This window comes from Hyalella azteca, unplaced genomic scaffold (assembly GCF_000764305.2).
Source record: "Hyalella azteca isolate HAZT.00-mixed unplaced genomic scaffold, Hazt_2.0.2 contig4442, whole genome shotgun sequence".
Classification (NCBI taxonomy): Eukaryota; Metazoa; Arthropoda; class Malacostraca; order Amphipoda; family Hyalellidae; genus Hyalella; species Hyalella azteca.
Window position 1 is genome coordinate 29,480 of NW_025934656.1, and position 21,848 is coordinate 51,327.

The 21,848-nt window shown below is 38.5% G+C and overlaps 1 protein-coding gene across 3 annotated transcripts in view; it reads right to left on the minus strand.

Moving 5' to 3' along the window:
• Positions 1 to 1,087: 1,087 nt before the first annotated feature.
• Positions 1,088 to 21,848, minus strand: part of LOC108670655 (mRNA decay activator protein ZFP36L3-like) — a 23,016-nt gene continuing 2,255 nt past the window's right edge. The window contains exons 3-4 of one of the 3 annotated variants that reach the window (XM_018158134.2): positions 3,659 to 3,697; positions 1,088 to 1,525 (exon numbers count right to left, since the gene is read on the minus strand). In XM_018158134.2, the coding sequence (XP_018013623.1) occupies positions 1,471 to 1,525; positions 3,659 to 3,697 (94 nt within the window). In that variant the 3' untranslated portion in view covers positions 1,088 to 1,470. Of the gene's footprint in view, positions 1,526 to 3,658; positions 3,766 to 21,848 lie in introns of all 3 variants that reach the window. The other 2 variants (XM_018158132.2, XM_018158131.2) reach the window with 2 other exon arrangements.

Here is a 21,848-nt window from a genome sequence, read left to right on the forward strand (position 1 = left end):
CACTAGTGAGGATACGGGTTTTGTTTTGAGGATATTGACATATAAAAAACTGCTTGTCGAAATTTTATTTATTACAATTTTTTCCGTATCTTCATTTCGACGTGATTTCTAAACGAAGCATTGTCTCTTTCGATTTTTTATGATACTTCATCACATTAAAAGCTACACGACGATTGTTGGCACACGTCACTGCTCCCTCTAAAGTGGAGCAGTGAACTCATTTTCCCCCCATTTTGAAGCTTTTTTAGGTTATATTGTGTTTGGTTTGATCTTTCATATTTTTCGGCCCAGTAATTCAAATGATTCATAGATTTTGATAGAGCCTCTTCTAAAACCCCTTTTGCTCAGTCTGTCTTGCCGAGTATGAAAGACTGAGCCGCTTTCCGCGCAGCTCGCGCGGTTTTCTTTGGCTGACGTACCCTTTCGGATCTCATGAGGTCAGATAGGATTCGGCACTCTGACGCCAGGTTTGGTTCAGGATACCATTGAATTAAATGACTGAGGGCTTCTGCTTCATCCCATAAATATCAGACGGAATCTGGGGTTAGGTGATAGGTGACAAGTTATTTTTGTTTTTTAAGAAGCATGACTGTGCCTGAGCTACAGAGCCTGAGTCACAACCTGGGTATAGACCCGATAATATAACCTGAGGCTGGGTTAATAACTGCAAGATGTTTTCTTTTCAAGAATAACCATGGTCATGAACAGAATTGAATCAATCTCGGTAAACAATCTAAGGAAAATTAATGTTATTACAGGGACATGTTGTATTTTTCTGTAAAAGCACAACCGTGCTACACCCATGCAGTTTGGCTCTGGATCCTTGACGCTGAGTCAATATTGATGTCGCTTAAATGGAACATATTGCTTCTGGTAGACATGGTGGGAGTAAACAATACTCACGTCGTATAGGGGCTGTGTGTACATAATTCTGTTTCATACAATTATATAGGCCGCCGTTTCAGCCTACACGTATATTATAGTACATACTGTACACTCAGTTGCTGTATAGCTATAATGGCTATGCTGCGCTCAACGGTAGATGGCTATCTTTCCAGCGTTCACGTTAAAAAAAATACGAGTGAATCATTTGATAAAAATTCGATCATTTGAAACTGTCATAAAAATTTCATAATGGTTATGGATCGATATAGCAATGGCCATAAATTCTTGCAACTTCGTACGTGTATATTTTGATTTTTATAGATATTGTTGAGTTTGTTTAATGAGATAAAAAGCACCTTATCACGGATATAATTTCAACCTTGGTATTTAACAAAAAACGTGCGGAACGCATCCCTGGCCTGTAGAGCGGAAACGTAAATGCATTATAAAGGTAATCTACAATAAATAATAAAACAGCTTTAATTTATATAGTTATATTTTACTATAGTTATGGTTTTTTATGTCATTCCAACCAATATTAACGCAGGATGATTATCAGGAAAATTATGACCATGAATATGCATATCATGCATATCCCCAACGCCCACGCACGGCCCTTGCTGCACTCTCCTCCAGTCGTCTGAAATACGAGTGAACGAAAGATATTTACATCAAAACTTGAAATTACGGTAGGGCAACATGGGGCAGCGCGCCCCCCACTTTTTTTAAACTAAATTTTTGATGAAGTTTTAATTGATACGAGATGGTTCTTTGTTTTGTTTAAAGGTGCAACTAATGAGGAATGTATGATGTGAATTAGACGCCTATAGATTAATTCAATTTTTNCATTTTTCGTTTAAAATGATAAAACAACACTTTACAGTTAAAAATAAGAAAAATGTAATAAAAAATATGACATTCATTCATTTATTAACAACTCAAAAAATCATATCCTTAACTTGAAAAAAATATACTCTTGGCTTAAAAAATCTATCACTGACGTGAAGAAAAATATTTCATTGACATAAAAATATATATCCTTGGCTTGAAAAATATATCCTTGCGATAAAAAAATTCGTCCTTGACATGAAAAAAATGTATTCTTGACTAGAAAAATATATTTAGTTGATCAGAAAAAAACTTCGTTCCAGTTTTGCCCATAATCCAGATATTATTTGCAGAGAATTCGTACCTAATCATGACTTCAGTTAACACCATAAAAACTCATAAACTTTTGGCTCATTGGTGTTGACTGAAATCAACTTTTGGCAAGGCAAGAGTCAATAACTCTATAAGGGGTCATAAATACGCATAACTAGAAACTAAACCTGCTGCCTTGAGGCGGCAAATCGAAAAATCATGCAATATGAAGTGTGATTGGTAATTCAAAAGCTAGTCATAGTTTTGAAAAGGTCATTGAGACAAATCTAATGATGTATAACACAAGACTTCCCCATGGGCGCTTTGCCCCGTGACACGCGTCGACCCGTAGCCCCCACTAGGTATCCTTTCAATTTATATCGTGTCAACATTTTATTTTAAAAGCTAATAGTCTAAACTTGATCTCAAAATTATCCCTATAGATATTAATTTCAAAATATAATTCACAGTAATTTCAAAAGCTTCATCTACAGTAATCGATAACAGTTTTATTTAGCAGCAAAAAAAAACTTTATCTGGGCTGAAACAGTTATCCACAAATAACTTAATGACGCAAACACTTAGCAAAACGAAAATCCGTACACTTCATTCCAGTGAAACTGTCGACCGGTGGTAGAGAACACGGGCCAATATCTGCCATACTTAGCGAGAAACCCGCTATGGGCCCGTGACCCGCAGTGGGCTCGCTGCCCCATGTTACCCTACTAGTTGCGAACGTGTTCCATTACTGATCTACAGGATCCACTAACTGTCATTCAAACATGAAGAATCTTTCGACTGTAAAATTATAGCTTTAAATGGATAAAAATACAACAGAAGAAGTTTGCAATTTCCTATGTGTTGAAATCAAATCTGCATATTATTTTAGCATAACTTTATTACCTTGTAGACATTAATGAACTTTTTCTCATTGAAGAAATTATACCTACGAATCGTTGTTGTTTTTAATATGGGTGGTAGATCCGTTGAATTCAAGGAATCCAAGTAAATTTTGATAGTACAAAAAGGGAAATTTGGCAACTAGACCCATTTTATAAGACTCTTTCATGAACATTTAGATTTATAACTGATTGGATACCATACAGCAGGAAACATTCGTATACCGTGGACTAAAGCACGTTTCTTGGCATTACAGACCACACATGGGAACACTAAAGTCGGTTGAGGGATTAATTTAAATGATTGCATACAATTAGGCCTCTCACCTTCACCGAGTTTCCAGCAAATCGAAAATTAACCCACAAACCAAAAAAATTAACCTTCTCTACCTAGCTTTATGAGGAACATTAAAAATAATAGCTCAAGAACTGTTGATTTAAATTCAGAAATGTTTCCCAGATCTGCTTACCAAGTTCAAAATAAAATAAAAATAAATTTTTGATTTTGATTATATCGGGATACATGTCTGACCAAACTGCAAGCTCGGGATGGGTGAATGTTGGTCAAGTATTCATCGGCTCCGGAAAGATTATTCTACCCGTGATGCCTTTCAGTTTCGAACATATTTCAATTAATTATGATAATGGGAAGTTACCAGTAGGTTTGCCATATCGCCGCTCATACCAGAACATGATAATAATTGGAAAGTGAAGAGTCATTAGCAGGCACTTACTTGACTGCTCGTCTGTAAGCCACCACCACTGCCGCCAACCCAGGAGCTGGTACCTCCACCATAGTAACCACCGCCTCCGCCGCCACTTCCACCCCAGGAGCTGGTACCTCCATCATAGCAACCGCCGCCGCCGCCGCCGCCGCCGCCTCCTTCGTCGCCACCACCACCTCCACCGCAATCCCCCATCAATGCCGTGAAGATTCTAAGGCTCAGTAAATAGCTGGAAAATTATAGAAACATTAAGAATGTGACTGTTGAACACCATTAAACTCTACTATCATGAACAAGAACAAAATAAATAAGTTTGAAACAATAGCTTGGTGTTAAAAATGTGCATATAGAATGTAATTCAAGCTGTCATTGTCTTGAAGAAAACATGTGTCAATTTGATTGTAAGGTTCAAAATATTGCCGTGACGAAAGGGGCGAACCAAATGGTTTATATTTACTACTCGGTCTTGAATAAATTTAATTTAACTGGCAAAATAAAAATCTTTGTACTTATTATAACAGATTTGGTTCAGCGGAAGGATAGAAAAGATTATACAATCAGAGAAATAAGTGAGAAATGGCGCCCATAGCAATGCACTATATGCCCTTTTGTGGTGGTAATCCTGACCCAGTTCGTCCCGGCAAAATAGCATATCAGAGCTACTTCCCCAAGGAATTTAAAAGCAAAGAAAACGCCAAGAAAATCTACCGCATCGATATTGAAAACGTTTCGGAGTCCAGCTCCATCATCAGTTAGAAAACCTAAAAAATGAAAACAATCATTTTATAATTCAATATTTAATAATTTTATAATTAAAAAAGGGGAATTTTGAATTATAAAATGATTGTATTTATTTTTAGATTGTCGAATTGATGATGGAGCTGGACTCCGAAACGTTTTCAATATCGATATGTTGAATTTACTTGGCGTTTTGTTTGCTTTTAAATTCCTTGTGAACTTGCGATTCAAGCATACTCATAATACGTATAAGTGCTATATATACGTCCTCTATCTGCTTGTGCTGTGGTAGAAACATTGTCATAATTTGGACTCAATTACACATTTATTTTTCTGCGTGAACTTCCAACAAATCTTTCTGCTCACAATGAAAGAAGGTATTTTTGTTCAATTGCATCCTGAACAGGAAAAGAAATAACATGAGCATTTTCAGAAGTTCCAAGGCAAAGTTCTCGAAGTCGGACATTCCCAGCACACATTGACATATGTTGCATTTGTAAGATCATTTCTTGTATATAAAATATACATTCATTATGATCACGTACATAAATATAAAGACCGTAAACGTTAGCAGATAATTGATTCAAAAGGCACAAATTTGGCCACCTCGACTAATAATTTGGACGGATGAACTGAACAAATCGACAGAACAGTTGCTATTTATTTCTATATGTCTAAGAGTTGCTACTGAGTAAGTCTGTAGTAAGTTGTCATATCAGAAAATAATATAAATAAAATAATGCCGTAATGAATCGCGATAAGAGATTACGGAGCGAACTATACACACACCTGACGACACGGAGTAAGAGAAGTGAATGAGGAGAGCGACTAACTCATGGCTGAACTATATACTAGTTCCTACACGGACTAACTCATCAGAAGTCGCCAGGCGGAGCCGATCATGCGAGTCTTGCTGGCTCAACATCATATATACTGGCATCCTGAGCATACGATATGCGTGAATTATTATTAGTGAAGAATAAATAAAATAAGTAGATATTATCATTGCGCTATGGACAGAATTATTTCGGATTTTTAAATCGATTCTTTTTTTATTAATACGGAAAACCTAACTTGACGTCCAACTCACCCAGCCTGAGTTAAAAAATGCTACCTTTTTTCAAGAATTCATAGCTAAAAACGCCAAATCACAGGTTAGGTTAAGACAGCATAGTTCTTTTTTTTTTTAATGCTACAAAATACTGAAACTGGACCTGACTAGGACCTAACCTGCGAGGTGAACGTGAAGTTAGGTTTTCCGTATTACTAGAAAACTAATTGATATAAAGATCTGAAATAAATACCTCCACAGCGCATTGATAATATCTACTTATTTTTTTAAATTTGAATGAAATCCGTTCAGTATTGATGGATTTATGGCTGGCAGAGTTGAACGTGAAGTTAGGTTTTGCATTCGAGTGCGCAGGCGGGTTCGCTGAAGTGTCGATTCGGCGTGATATGTAATGGATTAAAACTGCTCTTCAAGAACAAAATTTATTGAAGAATTTATAAAATGTTAAATTTTAGCTGCCACGTGTACCTGAACATGTAAAACTAATGCAAATCAATTGTTGATCGATAGGCTCAAGAGTGTAACTATAAAATCGGAATTGCTCCCGAAACGTTGTGTTTAAATTATTGAACGGGAGGTATTTATGATAGCGAAATAAAATATGCTAAATCGAAGGGAATTCGTCTGGAAGTTGGCAACAAACAACGCCAATTTAAAATCAGACGCGTCCTTCTGGCTCGAGACTCCCGCGCGGGAGATTCTAGATATTTTTGTTCCGGTATTTGTTTAAATGTGCGCTGTATTAGTGGCTATATTCATTGTATTGTCATGAAAGTGTCGTAGATAAAGCACTGTATGAGTTTGAGTTTGCCCAATAAGGTTGTTACGTGTCAATGCGTCACTTACGTAAATACGTCACTACTATTCTGTTAGTCTTGGTGCATTCCCTAAGCCGTCGCACGAACGTTTTTTACGCCGGCAAGATGCGAGTAAATGTTAATCAGAATGTGGTTTTTTGGACCTTCCTCGCTGTCGAGCCTGAGTTAGGCGGGTAAGAAAACGCGACGAAACTTTGTCGTGCTTAAATAATTATCATTCAGCGTTAATTATTAGCTGCCTAATACATGATCACTGGTGAGAATGTTTCCTAATCAAGATTTCCTAATGTAAATATCCCATTAATGAAGCCTCAATTACATGCTGTTTGTCACAATTCAATATTATTTTATTTCATATAAATACCCAGAGATACCGTATGCGTTCATATTGTCATTACCATAAGTCGTTAAAAAAATTGAATAACTACCTGAGATATTCACCATGGTATTAGAATGGGATAACTTCTTAGATTCATAAACAATAGTGTGAAAATAATTGTGCAAAAAAATTGCGCAATTAACTTTTTTTGCACGTACGCACCACATGACTCAGGCATGGATAATCTCATACGATCGTCATTAATGTAAACTGATGTAAATTAACGTAAAGCCAAATTGAAGTGTTAGAAATGCGTATTGAATTTAATTAAAGGTCAAGCTTGAGTTTGGGGCTTCAATTCATGGACCCGGATCTATTCTCCTAGGCCAGGAGGCTCGGTCAAGTAAGATCAAGACGGCGGGTCCCTGGGGGCCCGACAGGGGGCGTTAAAGCGGAAAGAAGTGAACCCTGTGCGGCCACGAGCTACGCACGAGCCTAGCGTTGCATTGCGCAAAAATAGGGTCATTTGAGTAAATGGCGTAGCCAAGAAATGTTACATATCTTCAATCGAGTTGAAGCAGTTAATATCCTAAATTCTTCAATAAATACACCCACCTGAGTTGAAGTTGTCTTTCCGTGTACAAATGTTGATTAAAACGAAGCATGAAACTGTGCATGATAGTTTTCCGTTAAATATATTTTAATGTATAACAATTGAAGCGATTACTCCTTCAAATTTTACATTACGTGCAGGTTCAGATTTTCATAATTTTTCGTTTGTCTGGTTGGTTCCGAGAGACTTTCTTTAGCGGCGCGAGGTAAAAGGTTCTCTCATGAATAGGTTACGGCAAAAAAAAACCTACAGAGAGAGGGTTGTAATGAAACACGGGTATATTTCATAATAAATTGGGAAATTTAGGTTCACATCCTACGTTATATCTTCAATCGAGTTGAAGCAGTTAATATCCTAAATTCTTCAATAAATACACCCACCTGAGTTGAAGTTGTCTTTGAGTGTACAAATGTTGATTAAAACGAAGCATGAAACTGTGCATGATAGTTTTCTGTCTAATATATTTTAATGTATAACAATCGGAGCGATTACTCCTCCAAATTTTACATTACGTGCAGGTTCAGATATTCATAATTTTTCGTTTGTCTGGTTGGTTCCGAGAGACTCACTTAAGCGGCGCGAGTGAAAAGGTTCTCGCGTGAATAGGTTACGGCGAAAAAATCCTACAGAGAGAGAGTTGTATTGAAACACTAGTACATTTCATAATAAATTGGGAAATTCGTGTTCACATCCTACGTCGATAAAAATCTTCAGTACATGAGAAAGGTAATCTGAATACAATCAAATTAGAGATTCTATCAGATTACATCGCTAAAATCTACTTTTTACCAGAAAACGTTGAACCGTAGTACGCTCTCGTAGAATGGTACTACTCCCGCAACGACCCTCCCTCGCGTGCTCGTTTGCAGTCCAGTATTCCAAGTGGCCGTACCACAGCTGTAGCGGCGCGTCCCCGCGGCCGCTGTTCTTCCTAACCGTCGTGTCTCGCTGATAAAGATGTCTCACGGTCAGTCTGGCCGTAGGATTCTTGTAACGACCGTACTTATGAATAGTGACGTTCGTCTTCATAGTCGATCATATTACTCCAAGCTCGTTGCCGTACTGCGGTTGACGACTGTGACCGTAGCGTTTCTTCTGATGAGAATTGTGACCGTACTGTGCTGATGACCGTTCTGCTGAGAATTGTTGCGAGGTGTTAAACTCGTTGGACCACTCGTGGCGTCTCGCGTTGTCTCACGGCTGAGTCACAGCCGTAGCAATGATGCTGACCATACATATATGGTGAAGTCGTAGCCGTTCCTTGTTAACTTTTGACATTTTTATATCGGAGTCGTGGTGGTTTGAATGACTCGACGTTTCGCGTAGCCGTTATTTCGGGACCAGTCACCCAAACGGCCGAAGCTTGTTGCAGAGATAGCTACAGGCCGTTCTGACGTGGCGGTTACCACTGTAGTACAACCTTTGGCGCCAATTTTAGGGTACTTATATAGCAGGAGATCGCGCACACATAAGCCTATACCACGGGACGCTGCGTTAGTTCCGAGCTCTACAAAGGTCAGCACTTTTGATACCCTCGGTTTTTCCAAACTACAAACAAACCCTCGGTCTCACGGTCTTGAGAGCACTGTGTTGGAGCACTGAAGCTCCGCTCACAATGCTCTGGAAAGCCTCGATGATGGAGGGAATTATTCCTGAGGGCCTAAAAGTAGGACTGATAACGCCAATTCACAAAGGAGGTGCGAGGGACAGACCCCAAAATTACAGACCTGTGACCTTGACCTCACATGTGATCAAGGTTTTTGAGAAGGTAGTGGTCAGGAGGCTTGTCCGGTATATGGAAGAGGCTGACCTGTTTAATAACGGACAACATGGTTTCCGGCGTAATCGTTCCTGTTTGTCCAGTTACTGGAGCACCATCACCGTCTGTGGCCCAGCTGGAAGAGGGAGCTGGCGTGGACGTGGTATACCTAGACTTTGCTAAAGCTTTGACAAAGTTGACCATGGGGTGCTCTTTAGAAAGCTGAGGCTGTTGGGGGTAGGAGGCGGCCTGTTGAGGTGGATCCACAACTTCCTTACAGATAGAGTACAAGCTGTCGCAATTGGAAACTCGAAATCGAGAGAAGCAAAGGTGAAAAGCGGAGTCCCGCAGTGCTCAGTGCTTGGACCGATCCTCTTCCTCATCCACATTGCCGACATAGATTCGGAACTCACCCACGCATCTACATCATCATTTACGGACGATACAAGAGTGCTGATGAAGATCACAGATGACCTAGACTGCGAGAGATTACAGGATGATCTATCGTCAATCTACGATTGGGCCCTAGTGAACAATATGCAGTTCAACGGCACCAAGTTCGAAGTAATGAGATACAGAGTCCGCACAAAGATCGGGATGCCACATCGCTACTTGGCATCAGATGGCACAGAAATTGAGGAGAAGCAACTAGTTCGAGATCTCGGAGTGTTGATGAGTACTGAAGCCACGTTCGATGCCCATATCGAGGAAATAGTCGCGCGCAGCCGGCAACGGATGGGGTAGATATGGCAGACATTTCGAACGAGAGAAGCAGCACCAATGATTACACTCTTCAGAGCCCTCGTGCTCCCCAATCTTGAGTATTGCTGCCAGCTTTGGTCGCCACTCAAGGCGGGTGCGGTGCGGAAACTGGAGGCAGTGCAGCGGACCTTCACGTACAGGATCAGCGGCATGAGGGAGCTGAACCTGAACTACTGGGGAAGGCTGAAACACCTGGAACTGTACTCACTGGAGAGAAGAAGAGAAAGGTATATCATACAGCGCACTTGGAAGATGATGAACGGACTGGCTCCCAACTTTGAGAGTGAGACCTCCAAAATAATGACATATTACAACGAAAGAAGGGGGAGACTGTGCAGGATCCCCCTATTTAATAACCGAGCCGCGGCCAGAGTACAGACTCTTCGCGAGGGATCACTGTCCGTGGTAGAACCGAGGCTCTTTAATGTCTTGCCAAAAGCGCTGAGAGAAGGGGAGTTAACCCTTGCAACATTCAAGAGACGACTGGACAAGTGGTTGAGAAAGATCCCAGACTGTCCAGTAATGGGAAACCACCCTCAGCAAGTGACAAGCAACAGCATCTTGCATCAGGTGGCCCAAAGGAGGGCAAATAGACGGAACACGTCCAACGTTACATCCGACGACGACTCGGAGACGGAGGACGACGAAGGCGGCGCATCAGCGTGACCGTGGACTACGACGTCCTAAACTCATCATAAGGTCATAAGGAGAACAATTGGGTCTTGTACAATCCTTACACAGTTTCAACCCAAATTTCTATAATTTAAGTCAGAATTCCCTACACTCTAATCAATGTTTTTAGGAAATGAGGAATAGATCTGTAGAACGATTTGCTTCGAAAGGGATGGCGAGTGGGAGACTGGCTCAGGAAATTTTTTAATAAACCTATAACGTTAGAGTAAACTTTTGAATATCGAGATTTTATTAATGCCGTATTCACTTTAAATTAGTATTTAATTAGTTGAAGTCTCTACTAGAATTATCACTAAACTATATTAATAATGTCTGAAGCATCGTTAGCGATGATAAAGAATATCTGATAATAAATCGAGCAAATTTTATTGATCTACAAAACTTTTGTAAGAAATTCGATTCAACTTAGAATTTATTGAAAATCAATTAATCTCGCCGATGGCTTTTACTTTTTTTCTGTACATTGATAGCTTTAGCATTACGTGGAACTCTTTTAACTTAAGATAGGCCGTTGAATCGCTTTATGACGATTACCAAATAAGGGTAAATTCAAGAAATAGTAATTAAGATGCTCTACCCTGATTAGAGAACAATTTTATTGGTTTGAAACGGTGGATCTTAGCTATAAAATAAGTAATAAATTGTTCCTTAGGCTATAGCTACGACGCGATGGCACTATATAGTTCGCTCGAAATTTCCTTATTCGTGAATAATTTGAAAGATACAGTATACCTGCTTTGAAATTTTTAACAGAAGCCGTCAAACACGATTATTTCAATCCTTATTTTTACACACAATTTTCGTCAGTCCTCATAAAATCGGGGGAAAAATGATATGATTTTTTTTTTCTATTATCAACATCATAGATACAATTGAGATTTTTTTGGTTTAAACTTTGCCGTTTGCGAATTCTTTTTCTTCACTTATTGAGTTATCTTGAATTTTGAGTTATATTGAATAATAATTAGAGTATCGAATTTGATTAAATTGCACTGTAAGTGATAAGCTGCGCGCTCTCATTAAAATTTTTTGCAAATATAGCACGCCTAGAAGTTTCCATTGAAACTGAAGTTGAATAAATCTTTAATTTCTAGTACAGCTAAATTTATGAACAAGCATTACTCGTTTGTAACGTGATGGAGAATTTCTGGTTATAGGAGAATGATTGACACGCCAGGTAGCAATATTATTGAATTTACATTATGGATACCAAAAAAGAATGAGAATCAAACGTTGTTTGTGAAATCGTAATTATAGTACCTGCAGCATTTAGTAGAACTTTTTATTGATCCTCCGAATCAACATGGAAGCGAGAAAAGTCGGAATCTCAACTATTGAGATTTTGCATGACTTTAAAATCAAATGGATGTATAAAACCAATTATAACCCATATTAGATTTGAAATAATAAAATCACTTGGGCTTTGCCATCACATTAGATTTTATTTCATGTTCTTCCATTAAATAGTGAGCAGCAGTTATAATACATTCATTAGCAGTTTTCATACATTCATTAGCTCAAATTATGTTTGAATTCAGAGGTACGCATCTACCAAATTCATTCGTCGCCGGAGAGTGAACAGGACGAATCAAAAGTACGTATCTAGCTTCATTCCTCGTCGGAACGTTTAGCCTTATTCATCGTCGGAGCGTCTAGCTTCATTCATCGTGGGATCGTCTAGCTTCATTCAACATCAGAACGTCTAGCTTCATTCATGATCTATTACAATTTTTGCCGGCGAGAGCGATCTCACAAAAAGTGTATTATTGACACTTACATTGTTACCAGCGTGCATTCCACGTGGTCCGGGTTTCAATGATTGCCTCTCATGCCTCGTGTTTCCATACCACGCATGGTTCACGTATGATGGCATTTTGCAGGGAACAGGCATACAATCGTTGCTGTGGCCGAATCCGAAATCGCCGCCACCGTGATGGACGGCAAAGTCAAAGACGCCACCGCAATCGCTGCCGACATGATGAGCGCCGCCGAAATCACCAACGCCGCCACCCCCGCCACCACAATCACCACCGCTGCCGACTCCACAGTCTCCCATTGCCGCCAAGATGAAGTCTTATGCTGGCTCAGAATATCTGCGAAAACAAAGGAAACATTAAGCATGAGACTGTCCATCACTATTAAAGTTTAAAAACATAATCAATCCTTATCAAGTAAATCCTTTGAATAAGTTGAACACCCAAGGATATTACATAACTGACCGAATTTAAAACACAAATTTCATTCTGAACATTATTCAAATCCAGAATTAAATAAATGTTAATGTATGTTCCAGATATTCTATGCTAGTGATGTATACAACAAGTATATACCAAACGGAAATGTATCCCTAATTTCCATTTAGTCATTCCTTCCAAGTGGACAGTTAATTTTATGAAGCGATAGGAAACGAGAACAGTCAATGAAATACAAAAGTTTCGTTCACGGCGACTGTTTATTGGAAATTAGAACACATTACATGTGAATTTAACAAACATTATCAGCTCGTTGTGCTTCATAAAATGAATATATCTACCTAAAACTGAACTCTAACGATGAACATCCCATTCCGTTCATAGGTTGGAGGATTGTTGGGTAACTGGTTTTTGAGGCTTTAGTTTAGAGGCTTTTCTAGTCGTGCCCCTGCTTTGGATGAACACTTGTACGCAACTAAACGTTGTTTTCTGTCCAAGCTCACGAGTAGCTATGACAACTTTACGTCGCAATTAACTACGGTCGATGAAGCTTGCACGGCAGTGCGGAATATGAAAACATGACTCGAGTTATAACTAGTGAGATGAGAGGATACCATGGCGTGTTTTAAAACACTCCGTTACTCACAGAATCAGAAGTCAATACAAATGATTATTATTGTTATGATTCAGTGATTTATGCGTGGACAGCCGATTAAATCAAGAGAACAGTGGTTCTACTTAAAATTTTTTGGTGATTTCTAGACTCACTTAAAGAATGAGGGGTTATATCTAGTGAGAAAAAATCGGAAAATTTTTCCAGATTTGAAACAAAGTTTAATCAGATTCGTTACTCGCTACTTCACGCATGCGTGAACTCGTATGACTATGATCTTACAAATGAGTGGCAATGAATGATCTGCCAGTAGTAAATAAACGATCGAATATCCAAAAAAAACGTACTTGTATTTTATTTATTACCTTATTTGTGCACAAACATGCCGAAAAGATCTAGAGTATCATAGACATACTGTACCTATACATGGCCGCTATTAATAGGAACAGACAATATGTAAAATACATAAGCCAAACAAGGGAAATGAGCACTTGTACGCAACTAAACGTTGTTTTCTGTCCAAGCTCACGAGTAGCCATGACAACTTTACATCGCAATTAACTACGGTCGATGAAGCTTTCACGGCAGTGCGGAATATGAAACATGACTGGAGTTAAAACTAGTGAGATGAGAGGAATCCATGGAGTTTTTTAAAACACACTGTTACTCACAGAATCAGAAGTCAATACAAATGATTATTATTGTTATAATTCGGTGATTCATGCGTGGACAACCGATTAAATCAAGATAACAGTGGTTCTACTTGAAATATTTTGTTATTTCTAGACTCGCTTAAAAGATGCCGAGAGATATCTAGCGAGAAAAAATCGGAAAAATTTTCAAGATTTGAAACATCGTTTAACTCGTTTAACTTTGAAAGATTTCTTTAAGATTTGAAACATCGTTTAACTTCACGCATGCGCGAACTCGACAGACTATGAGCTTACAAATAAGTGGCAATGAAAGATCTGTCAGTAGCAAATGAGCGATCGAATATTCGAAAAACAGTAGGGCAACATGGGGCAGCGCGCCCCCCACTTTTTTTAAACTAAATTTTTAGTTAAGTTTTAATTGATACGAGGTGGTTCTTTGTTTTGTTTGAAGGTGCAACTAATGAGGAATGTATGATGTGAATTAGACGCCTATAGAGTTATTCAATTTTTAATGAAACACTATTTTGTAAAAAAGTGTCAAAATGGGCCCATTGCCCCACCCCTGGGGCAATGGGCCCATGGGCTTGGGGCAAGGCGCGCACCCTTGGTCCCTTTACCACAATTGCATAATTTTCGTTTAAAAATGAGTAAACAACACTTTACAGTTTAAAATAAGAAAAATGTAATAAAAAATATGACATTCATTCATTTATTAACAACTCAAAAAATCATATCCTTAACATGAAAAAAATATACCCTTGGCTTAAAAATCTATCACTGACGTGAAGAAAAATATTTCATTGACATGAAAATATATATCCTTGACTTGAAAAGTATATCCTTGCGATAAAAAATTCGTCCTGACATGAAAAAATGTATTCTTGACTAAAAAAATATATTTAGTTGATCAGAAAAAAACTTCGTTCCAATTTTGCCCATAATCCAGATATTATCCAGATATAGTGCAGAGAATTCGTACCTAATCGTGATTTCAGCTAACAATGTAAAAACTCATCAACTTTTGGCTCATTGGTGTTGACTGAAATCAACTTTTGGCAAGGCAAGAGTCAATAACTCGATAAGGGGTCATAAATACGCATAACTAGAAACTAAACCTGCTGCGCTTTGCCCCGTGACACGCGTGGGCCCGTTGCCCCACTAGGTATCCTTTCAATTTATATCGTGTCAACATTTTATTTTAAAAGCTAATAGTCTAAACTTGATCTCAAAATTATCCCTATAAATATTACTTTCAAAATATAATTCACAGTAATTTCAAAAGCTTCATCATACAGTAATCGACAACAGTTTTATTTAGCAGCAAAAAAAAAAACTTTATCTGGGCTGAAACAGTTATCCACAAATATCTTAATAACGCAGACACTTAGCAAAACGTAAATCCGTACACTTCATCCCAGTGAAACTGTCGACCGGCGGTTGAGAACACGGGCCAATATCTGCAATACTTAGCGAGAAACCCGCTATGGGCCCGTGACCCGCAGTGGGCTCGCTGCCCCATGTTACCCAACCTGTTTTATGCATCTTACATCATTTGTGCACAAACATGCCGAAAATATCTAGAATATCATAGACATACAGTACCAATACATGGCCGTTATTAATAGGAACAAACATTATGTAAAATACATAAGCCAAATCAAGAATTAGTGTAAAACAACGTGACTGGGTGCAAACGACGGAACATTTGACGAGCGCCACACGTTATTCGTGTTACATACAGTCTTCTCTATATTGTAGCAAAAACTTTGACAAACTATAGATAGGGTCATCAATATTAGCGTTACATTGTTTTATCAAAATCAATACACTCGCAAAACAGTCAAATGTGTCGTATGGAACCATGTCGACTGTTCTCCGGAAGGACCTAAAGTTGTCCCCATTCAAGCATGTCAAAAAACACCCACTGTTTGCTCAAGTTGTTGACAAACGCCTCCAAAGATCCAAGATTCTTCTTTACCGCATTCATGATGGCACGCTGCCAAACCTCGTTTTCAGTGATTAGAAGATATTCAATGTTGAACATCACTTCAACTCCCAAAATGATCGAATTTGGTCGAAGAATGGGACGAAGGATCCCGTGTGGTGACTAGGAAGCAATGCCCGACCTCCGTGATGGTCTGGGCAGCCGTAACAGAGTCCTCAGGGAGTCCCCTCTTTTTTTTTTGTTGACAAAGAGGTGCAATTGAATCAGAAGAACTATCGAGATGCCATCTTTGTTGGTGCATTGTTGCCCTGGGCACGAAAGCACTTCAAAAAACGTCCCTGGTCGTTCCAGCAGGACTCTGCACCATCCCATGTAGCCAAATCGACTCAGGAGTGGCTGTCCGAGAATGTTCTCCACTTCATTACCAAAGATGAATGGCCCCCATCGTCACCCGATCTGAATCCTCTGGATTTTGGGATCTAGTCATACCTTGAGAGCAAGGTCTCGACCGTTCACCATAGCAGTTTGGACGCCCTAGAGGTCAAATTGCTGAAGGAGTGGCCCAAAATCCCGCTGAGTGTCATTCGTGACTCGTGTAAGGCTTTCTCAAAGCGTCTACAACTCGTTATTGATGCAGATGGTGGACATATTGAATGAAATTGTGGGAATTGTATCTCTGAACCTCTGCCTACATAAATACTTTTTCAAACTTTCACAATTGTGTTTCAGTCTATAGTTCTAACCACTCAAAGTTGTAACGCTAAATATTGATGACCCTGTATGTATAAAATGGCTCTATGAATTAAATCCTTATATATACCAATAAATATACCAATATTAGATTCTCAGGGCCATTAAACTCTTCTATACGAATGAATAAATTTCCAGAAATTCTAGGGTTTGCAATCCCTCGAGCTATGTCTCGCTTCACATATTGAGGCTTTAAACTTTTTTCAACTAATTGAAATAATTTATGAACATTCGAATAACGTTAACTTATAAACAATTACGATATAAATTCTCATTTATGTACATTCAATATGTACTACATTTGATCTATGAGGCACACATGTGAGACTTGGAAATGCATGCATTTTTAGCTATCATGAGTTCAGGTTTAGACCTGAATTATGCCGATTGTGTAATCAACAAAAAACGTAAAAAAATAACATTACAAATCGGTTCAGGCATTAAGAATAAGGAAGCTTCTATTCGGAAACAACCTTATATACCGATCGTCAATGGAGCGGCCAGTCATATATAGAAATTTTCTGGAATATAGCAATTTTCATTAATTAGAAACGTTCAATCCGATTTATATCCGATACAAGTCTGAAATTTGGAATGCTATCCTGGCTATCCTGCGTATCCTGGAATGCTTTCAATACGCAGACATTAAGATGAATTATTATGTAAACTTTTTATTTCAACTGTTATCAGGGAGGATACAATTTTGCACCCCGATGTTCGGAAAGCCTGTGACTTTTCTAGCATTTTCTCGATATACGCAGGTTCAACTATTTATTCTTCATTGATCGCTACCCAAACATTTTTGAATTAATCTTCTAGTAATAGATATATGCACTTGAAGTTCAAAGGTAGGTGAAACTCCTGTAAGATTAAAGCACGACCTGACCATACTATCCTGCGGGCTCAGGCAATAAATCTTCTCTTCAAAGTAAACATGCACTCATCTTTCTCCGCCCATTCGCAGTCTGGTATATAAGCGTCATGGTCGTATATGAGCTGGTCATATACGACCATATTCAATTCTATACGTTTTTTTTTAATGAGCTCAGCAGCTAATTAGTTCCTATCTAATTACTTAAAGAACTCCCCCACCCGCCCCCCTTACATGAAATGTCGTGAAATCATAAATCAACGTACAGATATGGCAGTGGTACCGTTGGATAGGGCAGAATGTCAGCTTTAAAATGAGTATAAAAACCGAAAAAGTGAAAATTTTAAATTTTAGGGTAGACGCTCCCCTTAAACTAATCTTGGGTTTAACTAATCGTTAAAATTGCATTTCCAAGTCGGTAGATCAGCTTCGCAATCCAATGCACTGATACAGAAAAAAAGCAACCAATTCATGTGATAAAAGCGTCATTTTATCAGAAATTCTAATTTCTTAACACAAGATATTAATAAATCTTTTTATAATAAAATTTTGCATAAGTCATTCATGAATATAGAATAACGCATTATAAAAATACTTGTAGCGATATTAATTATGATGTCTATGAATTCATGAGTACACGTTCTAATAACATGAACATTTCAATGTTACAAATTTTAAATTAGATAGCATTGCTATGTCAAAATATCTATTAATGAATGATACCCATCATTCAGTCCCTGAACAAATTTGAACAGTGCTAGTGAAACCTTGTCTCGTGTGACTGTCAATGCCAATTAATAACTTCGCATTTCAAGGGGCAAGTCTGTGGTCCTCTCTCTTTTCTTCCTCACTTCCCTGCGCTCCAGTTCTCATGTGCTTTAGGGGCTGTTAATTTTAAAGCACCCAGACATTTCAATTACAGTCTTCGTTAATTGTTACCTCGAGTGACGGTTTATATTTGGTCATATAGCAAACTCATTGTTACAGTGATGACAGTAGATTCGGGCAGGATTTGCTTGTATCTGTAGCGTCAATAATATGGGAATATAATTAAGCTGGTCGTAAATAAGATTCATGGGTTAGGATGATAACAGAAACGTAATCGTAAGCTTTTTCATTGACTCTGCACGTCATTTCAGAACAATTAAAGATGCTATTCGTGTAAAGAAATGCGACCATTTGAAACTAGTTGATGACCAAATTACTGTGAACAGACGACATTCATACTTCTATCAAGTTCAAGGACAACTTTGGGTGACAGGGAGAAGCAAGTGCATCTTCGTGACGTGGATCCCCGAAGACATGCATATTGAACATATTGAAAAGGGAAAAACGTTTGGAAAGAGCGCATGGAAAAGCATCTTAAATAATTTTACTTGCAAAACCTGGTACCTTGTATATCGTCAATAACATGTGAAAATTGCTGGAATACGCGTCGTGTTTTTTGTTCAGTATCAACTGAATGTTATTTTGTAAATAGTGTAAATTAGAAATTGTCATTTGCTAATATATGATACGAACTTTACTTCTATCAGTTGCACATTCACCTTCCGCTGCCACCCCAGTGGCTGCCACCTCCACAACTGCAACCTTCACCACCATCTCCTCCCCGCCACCCCCAGTGGCTGCCACCTCCACCACTGCAACCTTCACCACCATCTCCTCCCCGCCACCCCCAGTGGCTGCCACCTCCACCACTGCAACCTTCACCACCATCTCCTCCCCCACCACCCCAGTGGCTGCCACCTCCATCACTGCAACCTTCACCACCATCTCCGCCTCTGTTACAGGAGTCCCCCAAAGATATCGTGAAGATTTCAAGACCTTCGGAAATAGCTAGAAAATTGTGATAAGTTTCAGACTGTGTCTGTCGAGCGCCTGTAAAGCTTAACATTATTATACTGGACAAGAACAAATGAAATAAGTAAAAATCTCTAGCCCAGTGGCTCACCAAATGCATAGCTCGAAAATAATTCATGCTTCCTGCGTCTTGATCAATTCTTTGCATCAATTAGATTGCACGATTCGGATTATTGTCGAACCAGAGCTACGAACCAAACAATTTGCAATCCTTACGTATTCTCGAATGAAATTTCAATCGTCATCAAAATGAAATAAAAAACACTTGTGACTTCTTACAACAAACGCGGCCCAACTGACGGATGGGAAAATTTTACATTCAGATAAATGAGTGAGACGCAAATACAGTTACTTAGTACAAATACTATTAAGCAAATATAATACAAATACTTAATGTACTATTTGCTCCTAGTGGGTCATCCTGACCCATTTTGGCATGGCAATGGGCGTATCAATGCTACGCTATCTGTTCGTGCTGTGGTAAGAAAACGTGTAACTATTTGAACAATAGAACCCATGTATTTTTCTAAGTAAAAGTCACCCAAATCTTTGTTGCGCAATGAAAAAAGACTTGTTAGGTCAATTACATCTATAATAGTAGGAAAAGTAAGCATTTTAAAAATCCAACTATGTTTCCCATAGGAAATGTTACAAAACTATTTACAAAAGTTACATGTAAAAGTTTTCATATATATATGTATGCCCTGCAGAAATGAATTACTATAAGTTATTTAAAGCCAATTTTAGTTTACATTTAACATCCGAACTTCACGCATGCGCAAATTTTACTCTAACCTTATAATCAATAAATCAAGCTCTGTCAGCTACTAATGTAAGCTACTAATGTACGAAATTTCATAAGTAACAAATATCACAACAAACAATTTCAATGATATTTGCCGCAATTATGTACGAACACAGTAGCGTCGTGTTCTGAAATTAAGAAATTAAACTGTTGTGGTCAATGCTACTCGAAAAATATGCTACTCACAGCATATTTTCTATCACTGATTCAATGACCAGCGACAATATGAAAAAGTTCCAGTTGTTGCTTCTACATGAATAAATCCGATATCTCTGATAAATTCAACCAATTCCAGAGTTCATACAAAGACAAGTATCTGTACGACTAGTATCATAACCGAGAAATATTTATAAAATAACTGGATTATGAAGCGAACATATACCCACCTAACTACAAGGAGGAAAAATGTGAATGAGGAAAGCGACAAACTTCTCCAGAAGGCACATGACATACCAGGAAAACCAGACAGGCGAGCTGCTCCGCTTCTCTATAACTATACTTGCATTCTTTTTGGTCGGATATTTTTGGCATGCAAGGTTAAGGTGAAGGTGACAGAGCTTACTTCTTTACTTTCATATGATAACTGGCCAGTAATATCCTTAATAAACGACTCAAACAATAAGGTGGGTTCACGAAATGACGAATTAAATTAGATTGAGGATTAGACAACGAAATCGCGTTTCCAATAGGGGCATATGTTGCGCGTGTCACATACGTTTATACTTCATAGCCACGCGCTGTGCAGCTGCAGCCTTGCGTCATGCGTCCAAACCGGATTGGATTCCCCTTGCAAGCCAGCGTTAACTTCTGTTGCATAAAAGCGGCAAAACTTGCTACCAGATTCACCGCTGAATCGTGTTAAACACTGCAAATGTCATGCATCATGAACAGACAACCTACTTCGTTACTATATATGATAAAATTGATTATCCTCATGAACATTAAAACTTAAAAAACTCTAGACGCGAAAAATGATCTTACCACACACCCATGTCACTCGAATCGAAAGCAATGAACCTGTTTTACTCTACACAGTCCCTGAAAATGGGCCACTCCTTCGAAGTAGAAAAATTTTACTCATTACTGAGTTGAGATTCAGATTCATTTAAAAGATGCCATGCACACTGCACAGTTTTTTAAGTACAACTTGTACAAATACCATGCGGCAGAGATAAGCAGTTTGCGCATAAAGAGCTTTTATAAAACTAGTAATTATTCCCAGTCTTCTTCAGTCTATAATTGCCTCGATGTGTAAGCAATAAAACTCGGTCTCTTAGGGTAAGACATTAAAAATATGTTCAGTTTGTTGTGGCTCATAAATGCAGAAAACTCTGATAGAACTGAATTGCGAATATTTTATCTTTCATAGCAGAGAATATGAATTATTCCTTTGTAATTATTGCCTACCTTCAATTAAAAAGTGGACGACCACATAATATAGTTTTTGCACTTTACCTGCCCGATCAAAATCCCACCCATTCAAGCTTGGTCGCCAACTTGTTAATATAAGAAACCTACAAACGTAGCTAAGATTTTCGAATTTACAGCGCACTAAATATGTCAAATTATATGAGATTGATTATGAGTATTCAGTAACGGCAAGGAAGTCAGCACCATGTGGGAAAATTAGGTTCAGAAAGCAAAGCTAATAAACAGATAACCTTCAACATGTGCAACTGTATGAGTCATGTGCAACTGTATGAGTCATGTGCAACTGTATGAGTCATGTGCAACTG